This window comes from Ambystoma mexicanum, chromosome 7q (assembly GCF_040938575.1).
Source record: "Ambystoma mexicanum isolate Mex_15411 chromosome 7q, UKY_AmexF1_1, whole genome shotgun sequence".
NCBI lineage: Eukaryota > Metazoa > Chordata > Amphibia > Caudata > Ambystomatidae > Ambystoma > Ambystoma mexicanum.
This window is the reverse complement of record NC_090941.1, coordinates 1076694971-1076714771: the sequence shown is the minus strand read 5'-3', so window position 1 is coordinate 1076714771 and position 19801 is coordinate 1076694971. Positions and strand designations below refer to the sequence as shown.

At 43.9% G+C, this 19801-nt stretch overlaps 1 protein-coding gene across 1 annotated transcript in view; it reads right to left on the bottom strand.

The window, feature by feature from the left end:
* CPAP (centrosome assembly and centriole elongation protein) overlaps positions 1 to 18711 on the bottom strand; it is a 291067-nt gene extending 272356 nt beyond the window's left edge. The window contains exons 1-3 of the mRNA XM_069640446.1: positions 18575 to 18711; positions 14512 to 14987; positions 9865 to 9988 (exon numbers count right to left, since the gene is read on the bottom strand). Of these exons, the coding sequence (XP_069496547.1) occupies positions 9865 to 9988; positions 14512 to 14898 (511 nt within the window). The 5' untranslated portion in view covers positions 14899 to 14987; positions 18575 to 18711. The remainder of the gene's footprint in view (positions 1 to 9864; positions 9989 to 14511; positions 14988 to 18574) is intronic.
* Positions 18712 to 19801: the final 1090 nt, after the last annotated feature.

Sequence of the window (19801 nt, the reverse complement as noted above, 5' to 3'; positions counted from 1 at the left end):
ACCTCCAGCCCCACGAGGCAAACCCCTCGAGGTGGCTGCGCTTCACCCAACGTGCCTTGCCTGTGTATCTGCACGGATAGTACTGGGCATACCATAGACTATAGCCCACTCCACACTTATGGTCGCCATCACCAAGCCTCTTCTACAGATCTTGCATAATAACCTCTTCGTGCTGCACTCTTCGCAGTACGTTAGCTCAGACTGCAGCCAACGCTGCATCCTTTCCTTCATCCACCGATCACCACCTGGCACTTATCTAGACACACTCAGCGAGCCCGGCCAGTACTCACCCCACCCACCCTGTTGACAAGTTATCACACCCATCAAACCAGGTACACTACAAGAGGTTCAGTGCCTCAAACACCCGAGCCCCCACCCTCACTACTTGCACCACAGCACACTCAACTAGCAGGAACAACGGCATTATACCATTCCCTCCTGTCCAGCAACACGGGACTGCCCCCATGACTTCTCGTGCTGCCACATGGCTCCTGCCAGGCCCTCCCCCAGTCCCCCCACGCTGCAGAACATCAGCGCGCCATCATTGCACGGATCACGGTACATTATGAGAGGTTCCAGTACAGCCACACAGGGATGCCCTGTGATATTCCCTCACGCAACCTGCACTTTTCACTACAGGCCCAGTCTCACCTTACATCGAGACCTCCCTTACCAGACCAAATAACGCAGCCAGTCGGTTTTTGGTTTTAGCGCACTAGATCGCTCACTGGGCTATTGTATCAATTACTAGATATGCACACCATGACCTGATAATGCATTCGTTCCACCAGCCCAGTCCCTCCTAACCCTGGGACCACCCTTTCAGGTCACAGCCCGCAGTCAGCCAGGGACCACACAAGTACATTGCACTTTTTACCAGCTGAGTACCTATACTTATGCACCCCTTTTGGATGCCCTTATCTTTACAGTGGCTACTCAACCTCCTTAATAAGGACCAGCCTTTCTAACTACCCTGTGGCCTTCCAGTGTCCTTAATCAAGGGCTTCCACAATCTGTTTACCCTGGTAAGGATCATTTGTAAACAGCATTTCTAAAGAGCCAGTATAGTGGATTTGAGCTAACCCACCCTTCTTCTCTCTTCCTCTTGCTCCTCCTTGGTACACAACCTTGATGTCTGTATGTAACAAACCAATGTGGCTTTATTATTGAATCAATTGTGTTCTGTCAATGAACATTGACATGTGTTACTGTCACAGCACCACCCACCTCACTACTCACTATACATATATTCATATTGTATGTGATACCAATCTGTTGCGTCGTATTGTACTCGCCTTGTCACCATACACTTGCACATCACCACACATGCACAGTCTTGATACAGACTTCGGTCGAAACATGTGTTGGCTCTTTCATATGTTATCTGCACTATACGTGCTAAGCTAACCATTAGCACACACGTGCCCAATAAAAACATAAATTGGCAACAAATAAAAGGTGTACTGACCTTCTTCCATACCAATCCACACCAAAGGATGCAAGCAAAATCCAGTGCCATTACAAACAATGTTTGCCTACCTACTCGTTCTTTGGGAATTTTGAGCTTGTCCCAAGCAAACCCTGTACCCAGCTGCGGGATCTAACTGACTTCAACTAGACCGAATAGCGCAGGGGTCTCTTCCTTCAAGCTCTCAACCCTCCTATAAACCTGCAACGCCCCATGCGCAATGGATACCTGGAGGTCAACAATTCTGGGCCTAACCTTCCAGAGAGTTCTGCTAAACTAGGATCAAGGAACTGGTGTGGTAGGCCAAAAGACAGACAAAGATGAAGGATTCACACAGAAATACATTGTGTATTACAACCCATGATCAATACATGATGGCATTCACACACACACACACACACACACACACACACAATTGGGTTTATACGTTTGGTGAAGTAAAGTCTATGGTTAAGACTAAATGGAGTAGTGCAATAGAAAGCCGACTCAATCTTGGTAGTTACAAGTTCTCCTTCATAGCATAGGTCGCCTGGCAGAAGCTGCAGCGCCACAGGAAAAAGGGATGACTGGACATCATAGGAGGAGTCCTGCTTTAGTGAGGGATATAGACAGACCGAGGCGATTGGTTAGAGTTGCCAGTGCAGAGAAACAGCAAAATGGTCTTCTGGTGTATGTCAGATGAACACGCAAGAGAGAATGAGAGAATGAGCATAGGCTCCAGATACAGTCAAGAAACCATCTAAAACAATGCATTTCGCTATAACAAAAGTAGGAGTAGTAGAGAATGCGAAAAGCCGAATTCTGGGAGACACACTGTATATTCCCAGAGCATAATCAAAACCAAGATAATAAAACAAAGTAAAGTGATGAATTATGAAACATGGAATACAATTGGAAAACATGACCGAAGGCAGAGGGAAGGATCCAAGAGAACCAATGAGAGATTGAGTTATATCGGACAACCCATTGTCTTGTAATAAAATCATCGAATCCCAAGTGTGCTTTCAGTGACTACATTTGTGAGAGCCTGCCACACTGGCCAAGACATGACACAAAAAGTACAAGGGATCCTCTGACCAATGGGGTGCTTACCTCTACACTGGATGGAACAGAGCACTCGTACAGGCTTAGGATCCTTCAGGGAGCATTCCTAGGGCACAGAACCACAGACTGCTACGAGGCTGTGGATATGCAATTGGGTGCTTCTACATGTATGATTAACTTAGGACCATCAGTTCTCCTCTGTCCAGCACCAACTGTGCAGGGGCGTTGGGCTAGTGCGTCAATCCCAAGAAGCTCAACAGGGCAAGGATGGCCCTACTCTGTGTTTCACCCAATTTTCAGAATAATTCAAATGGTGGCAGGATTAAAAACAAAAAGACAAAACTGAAACATGAGGTCAGCCCAATCAGACCTTGGTGGAGAAGATATTGGCGCGTTAACATATTTTTTAAAACACTAGCACTCATGGGAAGAGTTCAGCATCTGTGCCAAAAGCATGGCTTTTATGCACGATCAAGGATACAACAATGCACTACATTTATACAATTCTTCATAAGTGTGGGTGTGCCTATTTCCTTCCCCCTGCCCCCTTGCCAGGAACAGCCACATTTATATTGCTCTACAATAGCATAGTGTTTCAGAAAGAAGCACTGTAAAAAAATAATAGTAAACACAGCCATCACATTGCCAGGTGCTTTATAGTAGTAGGGTAAAGACAGAGATGAAACACCTATTGGGGAGTGTTCACTCTGGCTTAACGCAAGGAAGGTAATGCAGTACAGTTAGTCCACAGAGGCCCACTTCCCTCCCCCTCACAAAAGAATAGGCTACACTGATATACTGAAAAAAGATACACTTTAAAAATCACACAAAGAATCTCCATTAGGTTAAATAAGTATGTTGGGTTAAATACTGCATACAGTAATAACAGTGCATGTTTAAAAAAAACAGTAATGGCCAGCTACGACAACCCACTCTAGAATAAAATGTATTGCTCACTTCCTGCTGGTGGGTACAACACAATGCTGTGGGGAGGGAGAAAAGTAGAAACCTCCACAGTAGAATAATATATCACAATTATATTCAGGGCTCAACATGCCAACACAGACAATACAGCATCTAGGGGGAGAAACAAAGCTTAATACCTTAGTACTCCCACCCAAAGAGCCTGCATAATTGCCAATATAATTAGATTGACAGAAGCAGACCGAAATAAATAGACTGACACAAAGGCAATCACAAGTGAAACACAGCAGCAAGATATTTCCACAAACAGGATTTAAAGGTAAGACTTTAAATGTATTAGTAGTCAGTGTTGCATGTTAAAAACCAAGTCCCTTAGCCTAAAACTCCTAGGACCGAATCTCTACCCAGGAAAAGGAAAACAAATCCATGTACAGGTAGCGAACAGGTTTGTCCACTTCTAAAAAAAAGTCATAGGCTGATCTAAACGTTCCCCATCAGAACAAAGCAGGGCATAGTCTGTAGGCACAGCAGTGCTTATGAGAAAAGTCAGAAAGATCCCTGTTCTCCCCACAGGTGCAGATAAGGGGGCAACTTACCGAGTGGCACCAGAGGAAACCCTCTGATAGAGCTTCAGTGCCAGGTACAATACCAAACAGCCCCAGGAAGAGGTGAAGCACAATTCAGGCTAACGTAGGTCAATGGCAAAATGTGGTTTAAGGGGGCGTGTAAAAACGCATGACACAGACAAATCTGAGGGTAGGTATTGCGAATAACCCGTCAGACCAAGGCCCAGAAGCAAGTACTAATACTGTCTCCAGAAACATGGCACCTGAACAGCACAACAACTCAGTGAGTAAAAGGTCTTCTCTTGCAGGGAGGTTTACAGGATCCCGCCACACAGGGATCTGGTCACTCCTCGGACCAACAACGACCCAGATGACACAAAAGAAGACTGATTAGTCTTCACAGGAGTGAGACCCACCAACAAGGAGTGAAAACAATGGCAAAGAGTAAACCAATTAATCAAATTCAGACAGCTCGAAGGGCACAGAGGGCGGGCAGCCAATGATCCAATTGAGAAAACAACAGTCCAGAAGAACACCAGCGGCAGGGTAGCAGTGTCCCACAAGCCTTCTGGATGACGGCAGATTCCTAGACCAAGGAGCATGTCTAAGCCTGTACTTATTTATTTATTTTATTTATATTTGTAAAGCGCCTGGCAATCTAGAGGCATCGTGGCGCTGTTTCAAGAATGTGCCTTAGTTACATGGGTCGGTGTGGGAACATAGGATGGTAGGATCTACATTGTTACACATTATAACCAGCGTGGTTAACACTGGTAATGATCTTGCATGTTGGCGTAATGAGCACATGGCTAAACGAACAGCAGGGTTTTTAATGTTTTTCTAAAGGCCATGTGGGATTCAATGCCTCTAATGGAGGGAGGAAGCAGGTTCCAGTTAGTCGCCCCTGGAACTGGGAAGCTGGAGCCACCAGCTCTAATCCTGAAGCTTTTGGGAATGGCGAGGCGGTTAGATTGGTGAGATCTCGCAGGTCTGTTTGACGTGGGCGCAGAAAATCTTTGCGACAAGTAGTGAGGTGCTGTGTCGCGGCGACACTTGTGGGTCAATGCAAGGGACTTGAAAAGGATGCGTTCTTTAACGGGCAGCCAGTGGATGGATTTTCTGGTGGCCGAGATGTGGTCTCTTTTGGAAATCCCTGTGGCAGCTCTGAGGGCATTGTTCTGTACTGTTTGAAGCTTTTTGATGTTCTTTGCTGAGGTGCCTAGTAGGGGTGTTGCAGTAGTCTAGACGGGATCCTATGATTGCTCGGGCAATGGTGAGAGAGTTTTGTTGCGTTAGGAATGGCCTGGCAGCAGTTATGAGTTTTGAGTGGTAGGCTGCGGCAGATGAAATAGCATTCACCTGTCTTGTCATGGTGAGGTTCAAGTCCAGGTAATGTTTTGACTGACTGGGATACGGGAATACGAGAGCCATCTATGAGGAAGGAGTCGTAATGGGGACCCATTTTTTAGATTGTGGCTGGAGAGCCAATGATAAGAAGTTCGGTCTTTTCGCTGTTGAGGCAAAGCCAATTTTTGGCCATCCAAGTCTGGATGGTGGAGTAAATGGAGTTGAGGGTTTTTTGGTCTGCTTCGTAGTCCCCTGACAGAGAAATGAGGACCTGCGTATCACTGGCATAGTTCGTGTATGAAATGCTCATCAGATCAAGGTATTTGAATAGGGATCTCGTGAAGCGGTTGTACAGGGTGGGTGAGATACAGGACCCTTGAGGAACCCCGCACTTGATTAGATGTGGGTGTGCGCAGGCTTGGTCTGAGAAGACTCATTTATAGAATACAGTAGTAAAAAAAGCCCACAAACAGTACCAGCATGGGGTATTATGGCTCATCCAGTTGAGAGGACTGGGTCTGGTGTTACGATGAGGAAAGCCCATGTGGCAGACTACACCAGCCTTGTCCTCTTGGCAATAGGTAACCCAACCTTTGGTATAGGCCTGTACTACACAAATTGGTATGTGTGACTGAGCAGCCAGGCTGATCTCAAGAGGGGTTAATGTGAGCTGTAGGGTTGCAACATAGAGGTTAGGGTAGGAAACAATGGTTAACAAGTTTCTCCAAATAGATAAGTACTTTACAATCCCCCAATGTAATATAGGTTAACCCTTTCGCAGCTATACGAGTAAGTTATGTATGATTTATTGGAGGGACAGATCAACACAAAGTCAGAGGGTAAGAATAGTCTACACGGAGCCATGACAGCAAAGTCTAGGAGAGCGGAGGCACTTCTTAAAGATAGCAGAAAAGTCTTGCACAATGTTAAAGAGAGTTTCGTAGCAAAAAAACATCACTGTTGGCCCACAAGCTGGGAGGCTTGTGAGAAGCAAAGATGCAAGCAGCTCTGCAAAAGGCAGCAAATGCAAGTCTCCAGTGAGAACAAGCAAGCTACACACAGAGGTAAGTATCCCTAGTTACACAGTACCTTGAGTCTGAAGAAAAGGTTCCAGCTGGCTTCTGTTCCTGTTGTAATCCTGCAGATCCCGTTGTTCCTGGGCCTCAGTTGTGGAGACAAGAGGGAGGACGTCTGGGGACTCCTGCACTATGGTTTGAAGGTCAGCGGCAGCAATGGGCACAATTCAGATCTGCAGCACTTCACGGTTTCAGCTACTCGCAAATAGCACCACCGCGGTTTGGACACCTTATGGGCTCTCCTTGTTTCTGGGGTCCAGCACTCTGTTGAGGTGGCTCAGGCTTGGATAGTCCTTACGATCTTCCTGGAGCTCGGGTCTGGCTTAAAAACGATGGCACTCAATTCTGGTGTTCCTGTCCCCTGGCACTCGGTTTCAGCAGCCTCAAAGAAGTACAGCCAGCAGGGAGAGGGGTTCCAGTCAAGTTCGTCTTGGGGTCAGTTGGTCCCACCAACCCAAGGGAAGAGGTTGTCTATTCCGGGCTTTTTAAGTTGTTTTGAAAATTGGAGCATCAGCACTGCAGCAGGGCTTCACCGGGCAAACCAACAGTCCAGGAGGGTGCAGCAAGCTTCTCTTCCAGTTTCTTCTTCCGTTCCTTCGTCCAGTGGTCGACACTGCCTTCCTTGCAAAAGGCCTCGCCTTTTATACACGTTTCTTCCATTCATCACAGCCTAGCCGTTACTCACACAGCAGGGTGGCTGTCCTTCAAGGACAGCCAGCCAGCCAATTACCTTTGGGTGCATTCCTGTAACCAAGGAGACTAAGCCCAGGGAGTTTCTGGAACCTCCCTCACTTCCTGCCCTGCCAGACACGCTGGAGCCAGAGGCAGGCTTCACCAGTGAATCCCACCAAAGATAAAACAAACCAAGGGACCAAACCTAGTTTGGCGCGCAGAGTAAATCTCAAGAAGACCCTTACAGACAAAAAATGGTGAAAAAAGGAGACCGGGCCATTTTGCCACATGGGCACACATGGGTGCAATACTGCAGCTGAGGATTCAGACTGCGGTAAACGCACAATGGTGGGAACATTAAACCACTCCCACCAGCCATTAACTGTAGTAAAGATTTCATGTAACATTTTTTATGTTAAGATAGACAAAGGGGATACCAAGTAACCCCCCCCCCCAGCACTCCACATATGATGGTGTGTTCTGGGTCTACAAAGAGCAAAAGGTAAGTAAAGTCAATTTCACTTTACTACTCTTGGAAACAGTATCTTATCCAAGAGAAGGCATTTAAACCTTAATAGAAATCCAAAGGACTTCTCTGTGACACTGCGCTGAAGGTGCTGTGTGTCACAATACAAAAAGATGATGCCTATGTAGTTTGTCAGACTCCAAAACCAAAAGAAAAACAGTGTCCAAATCAAATAAAAATACATAAGAGAGTGAGAAAAAGGGCTCACTCAATCTAAAGACCAGCAAAAGAGTTGGGGGTCTCTAAGGTAGAAGGGAATTAATACAGAAATTAGAATTCTCCCCAACAGCCCAGGAAAGACGGCCAGCAGCATAAAACGAAAATCGTTCCATTAATGAAGTAAAATTGCAGAATTAAGGCTGGATTAGGGTTTCTCCTAGATATACCCCAACATTTATGAGATGCCCAAAGCCATCCCACCAATCGCACACAGGGGCACTGAAAGGTTTTATTGTATGCCAGCCATTCAAGATGGCTTCCCTCCTACTCTATGTGTTTGTTGTGTTCCCTTATAAAGGAACAGCCCAAAAATTCAAAACAGACGAGAGCAGGACTAACATTAGTGCCCCATTGGCTACTAACTAGGTACTTTGGGTTACTGGTTCAGTAAATTGGCTTGCACCCCTGGTGAAGCCAAAACTAAATAACATCTGCCACCAACTTACTCCATAAAATCATTGTAGGGTGATATAGTCACTCTAGGGCCAAATGGGGTGGATAAATGTCACCCTCCCCTAGGAGCAATGTGGGCTACCATTGGACCATATATTCAAATAAAGGTTGCTGTGGCAAGGGTGCTTCAGTAGAAGTCTCTCTGGACACAAAAATAAGTCTGATCCTAGAAACCAAAGGGCAAAAGTCTAGGATCCCATAAAATGGGATAGCAATATCAACTATGGAATTCTACCCTAATAGTAAAGAAGAAGTGGGAATGTTAAAAAGAGGGACAAGACACACCAACAGTCACATTATTTGCACTTAGCAGCATGTGCATTAATTCAGCAACAGCTTCCTTGCATAAATAGGTTTACCTTTATGTGACGTTGGCACTTGGATGATGCTTTAAGGAGGCAGGTAATCCCACTCCGGTTTTAGGAGCTCGTTTCAGAGATAGGAGACACTTGTTTATGGCACTTGGGAATGCCCTGAACAGTGGTTGTTTTTAAACTTTAAGGGGGGATTGCATGTTTGGAATGATGGTGTAGAGTGATATGTAATGAACCCAATTTAGGGAGCAAAATCAAGGACTGCAAGAGGAGCTAGTTCACACATGAGGGCAATGGGAAGAGGTTGGGTAGAAAGAAGCAAAAGGAGGTCGGATCACATGCGTGTGGCAAGGGTTAGCTCTTTGTTTACAAAATCACCACTGAACGTTCAATCGTAGCAATTCATGCAATGTTCATAAACCCATATGTCTGTAACCATATTCAGTAGATTTCAATGAATTGTCCTGAACTTCAGCCAAATTGATAGAAGGTATAGATGAAATATATTTCCAGTAGACAACCTTTTTCGGCGAGTCAGTGCTTCCATATCACTTTCTTTCCTGGCAACCAAGTAAGAAAATCTATGACAAAGACAGCAAGAACTTCAAAAGTACAAAATATTAATGAATTAGTCTCAGAACCACATTTTAGTAAACTGTATTGCAGAATGGGGGTAATAGGAGTCACAAGCTGGATATGAATAAAAAGTTGGGAAGTCTCCTGGAAAGACCTCAGAGTTTGAATGTATGGCTCCGAACTAAGTCCTCAATGGCCCTACATTTCTCTGATTAGCGCTATGCCCCGATGATTAACGTTCAAGATACCCAGTGAACGATGCACTATGTTTGATGGTACACAACGGAACAATCGCACTCATTGAATTGTATTTAATTGTTCATTTATAACCCACTTAACGCCAAAGAGTGGTTCCTAAGCGCAGGATTGGGATTCAAACCCGTGTGGCGCTGCATTTTGCTTCAAAGACAAACTCATTGCGCCCGAGCTGGGAAATTCACTTTGTCCATTTCTGCAGATGTTTTGGGCAGGTCAAGACTTAATTGTTATGGTCTTGCAAGTAAGCATGCAGTACTAGCGCCATTCTTTATGCACTAAGCCCAAAGAAATACTGGCTTACATATTCCACAACAAAATTTATTTGACGTCTATAATGAAACTATTAGCGATCTTAGCCCAGATTATAAAATGTATTTTGGAACCCTTAGTGTACTCATAACTCATTCAGTAAGCGTTCTACCTGGAAGTGATTGCTGTACGGAAACCATGGTAAGGAGCTTCTTTTGCTCTTCCATAAGTCGGTGCAGTTGCTCCATTTGCTGCTTTTTCAGCTGTTGTTGTTTCTGCTGCTGCAATTCTTTTAGCTTTTCAAAGAAAAACAACATATACTGTCAAGCACTCAAGATGGTTGTTACATCAGTATATTTACACGTTTTCAAAACACTCAATCACTTTTTATAGGCTCTTAACCTATAGGCAGCGTTAGATTACCCATTTAATATACAAGCTGGTATTAAACGACCATGACAATGTATAAGCTCAAACAGGATGGCGCCAACTTAACTTTATCCACATTGTCCATAGGACGAGTAGTAAAAGATTTGCACTTGCCAGCCATGAAAATAAGTCAAAATACACCTTTTAAAAAAACAGATGTTTTACCACTTTCTTTCTCAGGACATGACCGCCCATGTCAGAAACAAATCCCATATGTTGTATAGGATGTCCTCTCAGCACCCACTCTTTTGTGGCTGAAATGCGGTATCCACAGTATGCTACTCACCATAGTGGCTGTTCTAATACTAATCTTGAGCTGCCCTTCCTCAAAGTTGTTAGGAGTACGCGCTAGCAGACAGGACCAGTCGTTTCTTCCAGCAGAATGTTACTCTATAAAAATGATTGGTTCATGCAGCCACTGGTTCATGCAGCCACCATCCCCAAGTCTCGCCCAGACTGTTATTTTCAATTTACCCCGGCCCAAAAGCAAGACGATAATCTAGAAGTAGCCTTGGCAAATACCTCTCCCGTGAAACAGCTCTTAAGGCAACTGATACTGGCTTTGCTCAAGATGGTTGTTACATCAGTATATTTACACGTTTTCAAAACACAAACTACATTCTCCATCAATCACTTTTTATAGGCTCTTAACCTATAGGCAACGTTAGATTACCCATTTAATATACAAGCATGAGCATGAAGACCCATTGGCTGGAGAATTTCTGACAGCGGTGGTTCTCTAAAACGGTACACTATTCACTGAGTAATAGTTGCCCTTGATGACAGCTGAACATTCTCTGGGTAGGATCTAAAATCCATATTTCTTTAAGTGCCCTGAGCATTCAGGTTGTGCAGCACTTTTTCTGCCTCTGAAGAAGGTATTTCGAGAAAAAAAAAAAAAAGAGAGCATGGCATTTTCCTCATTAATATGAAATTACAAGAGTACCTTTGGAATGAGCACAGGGGAGTGTGCAAGATCATTCTGGAACACCGTTTGAGGCTCTGAATGTTAGAGAGCCTGAGACTCATCAACTATGGGCTGATGTCACAAGCACAGACCATGAGAGCCAGACTAATGTGTATGGAATACAAAGGTTCAAAAGGCTTATGCGGCAAAGAAGACAACTCCACATTAAGATACTGAGAGGGATGTGGGACCCGAATCGGTGGAAAGAGCCAGCGGAGAATTTCAAAAGTACATGTAATCCCTGCGTTATAATTGTTCTTTTATAGTTAGAGAAAACGATCTGAGTTTCTGTAGGCCTCTACAATCAAAGGAGAAGTACAGCATAATTCAATAGCTATTCCTGCTCTCTGAGACAAAGGAAAGAATATCATCATCACATCAAGGGGTTAATGTGCTGGTCAAGACTCCAACCATTTGCCTTTACATTGACCTAGAGTGGAAGTCTTTCATGCAGCCATAATCACACCCAGATAATCAAAAAGGCCTAAATGAGTGACTGACACGAGCTCAGGAACCAGGTTGATATGAATAAAGATTGATGTTAAGGGGAGGAGGAGCAAGAGTGGAAAACACTCCCTCTATGAAAGCATTTCTGGCCACAGCGTGAGACGAAGACAAAACTGCTCTTAAAGTCTACAAACAAGAACCAGGCCAGACATGAAATAACCACAAGGACCACTGTGCAGTTTGAGACAGAAATTGACCTGCGAATAAGCGCAAATGGAGGGGACACAGAAAAAATAAAAAAGACGTTCCTAGGAGATTGTTAAGCACCCCTCTTCCCCCAAAGGACTTCTGCCATTGGACCAGGTGAGAAGCAAAAAACTGTAAAGGTACTGTAAAGTCTAAGAGAACTTACCTCTTGTTATGTAACCTCACTTGTTCTCAGTTGAGACTGGTCTTGGTTGCTTCTGTAGAGTTGCTATCAGCTGCTTTACCTCACAAGCCTAATCAGCTTGTGGCCCTGCTTTGACGTCTTCTTTTCTACAAAGACTTGTAAAACATTGTGCAAGACTTTTATCTACCTGCAAGAAGTGCTTCAGCTCACCTGACTTTTGTCCAATTGGCCTTGGCCTGGCTCCCTGAACAACTCTTCTTCCCTCTGACTATGTGTTTAGCCCTCCTTCCAGGAAGGGGTTAACTTAATTTGCATTGGGAGTTACCAAAAGTACTTACCTGCTTCAGAATATTTGTGAGTTCTCTTATTTTATTCTAATAATATTTTTCTTTAACATACTCTTAAATCTGGTTCTGAACGCAAACAGTGGTATATTAATGTCCACATTGTCCTAGTTACTAAAGTCACCTGAGGGTGTAGGAAGTGTCTGTGTGCCATCCCAAAGGGGTACTTACTGATTTAGAAACATTAAGAATGTATTTTGTAGTGTATTTGTGTGTTACTATTAGATTGCCCTTTCTGAAGAAGGCTTAATCAAACGGACTGTTAAATAACTTAATAATTGTTTAAATCAAGACACCTTGTGTGTAAGAGTTTATTTGAATACTTGTCACTGTGAATCTCTGTGTAACTCCCCTACAGCTCACATTGACCCCTCTTGAGATAAGCTGGCTGCTTAACACGCTACCAACCCGTGTAGTACAGACTTATAGCAAAGGTTGGGTTCCTATTGCCAGGAGGTCAGGGTTGTTGTAGTGCACCCAAAAGGTACTGCATACAATTTTGCCTAACAGGCTTGAAAAGGGATTCTGGGCGTAATAGCATATTCCCATTGATCCAAAACCAACATCACAAGCTGGGGAGACCCGGTGCCCCTACTTTTTTTCAAATGATTGTTATTAATTTTCAAAACAGCATGAATAAAATCATAACTCACATCATTACATGTAGCAATATAACTGTTAGCCCCCAAATAAAAAAAGAAATGGGGGGGGGGGCAGAGCGAAGAATTAAAATGTCTAATCATTCGAAACTCATTCCTATCTAAAAATAAACAGCATGATAGATAATAATTTCCATTATTCATGACAACGTGTATGTATCTGACCCGAGTCTAGCAATCCCGTGTTCCCTCCCCCACTTTACCATTATTATAGGGAATAGGTTATTTTGCAACCAGGTAAATATCCTGACAATGACTCCTGGAGTGGGAATGCTCTTCACTAATGTGCTTTACTGTCCTTATTAAATACAGCCTACTTCTTTTATATATTGTAGTATTCGTTTGAGGTTTGTGTGTAGTAAGCAAGAACGTATATATGTTTCAATAGATCTACGCGATGCCCTCTCTTGTGTAATCAATTTGGCCTAACTGTACCTAGTTATCAGAATGTCTGGCCTCCCCTCCAGAAAAGTCAAGCATGACTGCTCTTCGATGTCACCAATTGAGAAACTACCTTTGCTATAACTTTGTAGGCCCCCAATGTTCTCACTGAGATAGATCGCTTCACACCCCTCACTATCTCTCTAGAGGGCTGCGGAAAAAGAAATCTAACACAGAGGGTAGCACATTTTCAAAGTATTACCATTGTTCACCCAGTTATTTGCACTGTTTGCAACATAGAAGTGCTACAGCACACCCACTTGCTCAAAGGTACGTCAGGCATAACTGCCAGGGGTTAAAAGGTACTACCTGGATAATTAATGGCACGATCTGCCAAATGGTGCAAACACAGGCATACAAGGAGAGTGCCTGCCAAATAACTGTCCATTGCATATACAAAAATCTGAAATCGTTGGTTTTCTCAATACATGTTTTTATTTGTAGCGCCTTGTGGGGAATGGCAAGGTAATTACACACAATGGCATACAAGGGATCTCTGAAGTTAGGTTCACCATCCAAGTGACCTTGATCTATCCTGGCTGACATCGGCCTGGACAACCAGCTTTCAGATGCAAATACCGGCCGGCAAGCCTGGACAGGGTGAGATACGTTATCTTTCTGATTGCCTGTGAAGGCATTAGGGCCCACATTAAATCCAAGGTTGTGTCATCGAGAAAGCAGGCAAGGACAGTGAACAGATGCAGGGGGCAGTGTTCACCATCACCTTCAGCTTTAAAAAAAAATCTTCCCGGGGAGGAGTTCCTGTTTTAAGAGATACCACCCTTATTGGCAAAATGAAGCATTGTATGATAAATCAATGCACGACATAAAGCAGTAACTCCCTAAAGCAACCCAATCCCAAATACTTGCCAACATATTACCAAAATAGAAAAATTATTTGGAGGTGGGCCAAGTAACATGCAATATATGGACAATTCAAAAGCCCAGTAGCATGTCCTTGGAATAAAGACAGTGAAACCAATCTTCTTATTGTTGTGGAAGCCTTATCCTGTTCAGAGGAAAAGAAAACATAAGCCCTGCGCCCGTTCACTGTCGTCACAGTAACAACCATATGGCATGTGCATCCCATCCCGCTTTCATTACCAAACATTTACATATTTAAAATCATGTCATGTCTTACCTGCTCAAGTTTTTGCAACAGAGGATCAGTAGCAGCCAGTCCTCCAAGAGCGTAGTCATCATCAGGCATAAAATCGGTAGTGCTGTGCTCGTGTTCCCACTCAGAGGAGACGTCTTCAACAGAGAACATCTGTCCATGCATGGCAGGGGGCATTTGAGAGTCTCCCAATCTATCTCCATAAACAATGCCTCTATCCAGGTGGTGTTCTTCATTAATGCAATCTTCACTTAAACCACTTGTAAACTGTAATCCTCTGCACAGTGCAGTATCTTGCTTGCTTTCCAACATAGGAAAAGTAGGGGTAAGTATTACTCCAGCCCGAGAAGCATTAGACATCCATCGAGCTAAAAACTCTTGCTCACCATTTACATCTTCAGAGGAAGGCATTTGACTTTCGTTGAAAATTGAATATGCTGCGTCTTAACTCCAAAATTCTGGTCAGAGGCACTTAGCCACAAATTATTAGCATGGATTATCTGTAATGGGAAGCAAATAATATTTAGCAATGTGCAAAATAAAAGTAAATGACAGGAGGAAGCCTTTACCGTTTGAAGACTGGCATCAAGAGTTAACATTGCATAAAGAAGAGATCCCAGAAGCATCTCACTCAACAGAGATTTCTTGATTTAATAAACCATATGAATGCTACCAATCTCTAAAAACTGAAGAATTGCCGATATCGCAATTAAGAGGCACGAACGTTTCCAGCATGCACCCCACACTACATATTGTTACTCTGCCATCATTTTAAAACTATTCACAATTGAAAAACATTGAGCATCAGTACAACAACAAAAAATTGCTTCCTTACAGTATGCAATCTAAAATATTTTAACTCCATTGGAATGGACACCATATACATTAAAAAAAATGTTCAATCCATTGTTTTGATGTACTGAATCAAATTGAGGGGTCGAAATTAGAATTCATGAAGTAGGAAATGGAAGCAGCCCCTGGATGTCAGGATCTTCTTCTGACCAGATGCACCACAATACAGACAGTGATTATGCCATCATTTTACAAACATTCACATCAGAATATTGGTTAATCAAAAATAGATCACCTTTCTTACAGTAGGAGGAGGTGAAAATGGTACACTTTGTTATATGAAATGTGCACAGTACATATTAGAAACATGTTGTCAATTTATTTTATTTAGCTCATCAAAATAATGGTTAAGAACACAGAAACAATGGTTTAATTGCTGACCATTTCAGTCAAATTAATGTACCGGCTCATAATATTGAAGAACCCACTTAAGTTGGAGTCTATTAGTACATGCAATTGTGGTGCTCCCCACTGAAAAAAGGACATTCTATATTAGATGCATTGTTTTCTCATTGTTGAAGGACTCACCCGTTCATTTAGTATGTATTCTCAAAACAAGTCCAGGAAAATACTTTAATAGGGAGGATTGGTAGTACATCTGCACCCCATTTAAAACACAAACGTAAAGATAAAAGTCCACATCCATAAAGAAATAGGCCAATGGTTATAACGCTATAATGCTAAAATAGGGTGTGAATCAACGAAGAAATAAGGGTAAAGTATAGGAAATTCCTTTATTTTAAGAAGTTTAAATTAATTCAGGAAGGCAACTTAGAACATAGGCAAGATTTCCTTATCAACGGATAATTGCAGCAGGCTGAAAAACCTCGAAAAATGCAGGGTTGTTTGCTTAAATGATTTCAATTGCTAGTGTCCTGCTAGGTGTTCGCAGCCAGGCATAATCACTCAATGAACGCACATTTAGGGGCCCCATTTGTGATTTAAATCTAGTAACCAGCCATTTTACCCACAGCTAGCCTTTACAATGGTACTTAAAAAGAGTTTCCACTTTTGTGGTCTTCCTCAGCATGTGTGACATAAATATGCTGCACTTATCAGAAAAGACTGTGGGTCAAAATAAACTCAATCCCCCTCGTAGGCTTTCTTTTTTTGTTTCACATGTTTGCTATTTATTTTGCAGTACATCAGAACAATTTATCAACAGAGAAACGGCTAAGCAAAGCACTCATCTCACCCCAGCATCACCTCAGATATATCCAGGGTGCACTTGCTAGTTTTGCAATATAGTAGCAAATTTAAGGTGGCAAAGTAATCTAACATATTTGTAAGGTTAACCCCAGATGCATACAATAGAGTATGTTGGTGTCCATGCACAGGCTGGCGCTACTCCCATTTCCAAGTGAGGACTCCTCTCCTAATAAGCCAGGCATCCCAAAATCTTGTTTTATAATCCAGGAGTCTTGTGGGGCCCAAAAAAAAGAACAGCATCGGATTATGTACGTGATTTTCTCTGGCATAATAACGGGCCACATCATGACAGCCCAATCATCCCGGACCTTAGGTGACCTCCGAAGCCCCAGCATCGAGCAGGCAATAGGCAAGTAAAACTTTAAATAACAAATCACTAGATCCTGGCAATAGAAAAAGGTCAGCCACCGGGCGTGCTCAGAAGAAATACTGACTGGGGGGGCCCTTAGGGCAGTCGTTTTCAAATGATCACTGCAAGCTCAGAGGAGGCACAGTCCCAAAACGTAGGGCATTGCCACCATATGTGGAGGAATGTGTCCCAGCCCAGAACTGCTCAAATAAAAGACTGCTTCACCATTTCACAAAATGTTCTTGGGCTGCTGGGACACTTTAGCACCTAAATAGCATTTTAAGTATTGTTCTTTAAATACCATAAAGATGAAAGACGTTTGAGTCCTGGGCCAAATCTTACACCATTTTTCCTCAGCAACACTGATGTCAAAATGCACCAATATGCAGATGACACAGTTTAACTTAAAGATCAGTTGCTTCAGTGAAATGTATAACTCAGCAAAAGTATGTCCTTCATCCACCACAGATGCGCAAATCCAGGATTGGCAGACTAACATCTGGCTTGATGGAATCACACCTCCATTTTTACCTAGTGCAACATTTCTCAGGTTTACTATCAACTGTGGCCTTTCATTCAAAACAAACATCACCAAGAAAACCCAATCAGTATGCTACCAGCTTGTGTTCCACCACAAAATCCAGTCTTTCCCATGTCCTCCGAGTTTCAGAACAGTTGTCCAGTTCCTGGTGGTCTACTATCCGGATGGTGGAAATGGTATATATGATATGATGTGGCATTTATAACGCGCCTGTACACAAGTGTTTCTATGCCTGACAAAACAAGGAGGGGAAAACAAAGGGAGGACAAAATAATGATCTTACTAGGCCTTGTGTAATTCAGATTGTGCAAGTGCAGGGAAGTACTCGGAGGAGACTCAGATGCCACCTTTGCGCTATATATATATACACACACACACACACACACACACACACACTTAGACCCTGTATATAGCTTAAGAATACCTGGACATATAAAGAAATTGCATATTTCTAGAATAAAGCTACTTGGGCTTTCCTAACTAAAACGCTCGCAGGTAGTCGGTTTCTGGACTACCATGAATCCTCTTTTGGTTATGACCAGGGCCAACCCCATAAAAATAAGTCCTCAAAAAGAAACTATGAATTAAACCAGAGGAGTAAATGTGCTGAAAATGTATGGGGAGGTACCGGACATCCAAATAAAAAGGGTCCCTGCAAAATGAGTATGATAAAACGATCTGCCACAAAAGTTGAGGGTACTGGGCGGGGGGGGGGGGGGGTGACAAACGCCCTTGCCCCCCTAAAATTACTCTCATAACAATACACCGAAGGTTGCCACAATAGAGCTTACGCAATACAATCTGGCATTATCAGCGCAGCTGAAGTGCCCAGTTTGACAGTTTCTGCGGCGCCCCCACCCTACCATTATCCAAACAGATCACTAACAGCAAGTCCCGCACACACATCCTAACCCAGATACCCGGTCACGCCGCGACGCCCGGGCTCAAGTCGCAGACGGGACCACGTCAGCCTTGTGATACGTTGGCGTTGAAAGGGGTTTGTGTTATTAAAATGCTCACAGCACCTAACACCTGCGCGGTGCAGCAGGGTAAATAAAGACTGCGACCAGCTACGTGTATGTTCAGCACAGGCCATGCGGCAGCATATTGCCAAGCAGCCTGAAGGGCGTTATTACCGGTTAAGTGTCCAGGGTGCAGTCCAACAGCAGCAGCAGCAGCGACGGTAGCATCTAGTTTCCATCCGAGAAAAGGGCCATAGCAACGGCCCGCCCACTCTTCATCACGTGCTCCGTGATGTCATCCCTGCGATTTCCGCCGGAGCAATGAAGCGCTTCCGGGGCACTTTCACTGCTCGGACCGGATGTAGCGGGATTCGGGAAGGTTGATACTAGTTCCCATCCGAGAAACGGACCATCGGTTGTCAGGGCCATTTCTCAGATGGGAAATAGCTGCTTCAGTGTGAGTGAGCTAGTTCCCATTAGAGAAATGGCCCTTTTTTGCCCCCTAGTGGCTAAGTCCTGCATAATAATGGGAACTAGCCCACTCACACAGAGAAGGCTAGTTCCCATTAGAGAAATGGCCCTTTTTGCTCCCCTAGTGGCCAAGTCCTGCATAATAATGGGAACTAGCCCACTCACACAGAGAAGGCTAGTTCCCATTAGAGAAATGGCCCTTTTGCCCCTAGTGGCCAAGTCCTGCATAATAATGGGAACTAGCCTACTCAAACTGAGAAGGCTAGTTCCCATTAGAGAAATGGCCCTTTTTGCTCCCCTAGTGGCCAAGTCCTGCATAATAATGCGAACTAGCCTACTCACACTGAGAAGGCTAGTTCCCATTAGAGAAATGGCCCCTTTTGCCCCTAGTGGCCAAGTCCTGCATAATAATGGGAACTAGCCCACTCACACAGAGAAAGCTAGTTCCCATTAGACAAATGGCCCTTTTTGCTCCCCTAGTGGCCAAGTCCTGCATAATAATGGGAACTAGCCCACTCACACAGAGAAGGCTAGTTCCCATTAGAGAAATGGCCCTTTTTGCCCCTAGTGGCCAAGTCCTGCTATTTCCCATTAGAGAAGTGGCCCTTTTTGGCCCTAGTGGCCAAGTCCTGCATAATAATGGGAACTAGCCCACTCACACAAAGAAGGCTAGTTCCCATTAGAGAAATGGCCCTCTTTGCTCCCCTAGTGGCCAAGTCCTGCATAATAATGGGAACTAGCCTACTCACACTGAGAAGGCTAGTTCCCATTAGAAAAATGGCCCTTTTTGCCCCTAGTGGCCAAGTCCTGCATAATAGTGGGAACTAGCCCACTCACACTGAAGCAGCTATTTCCCATTAGAGAAGCGGCCCTCTGACCTGGAAAGGCAGAAAGGTCCTCTCGGCTAATGGGAACCAGCCCACTCACACT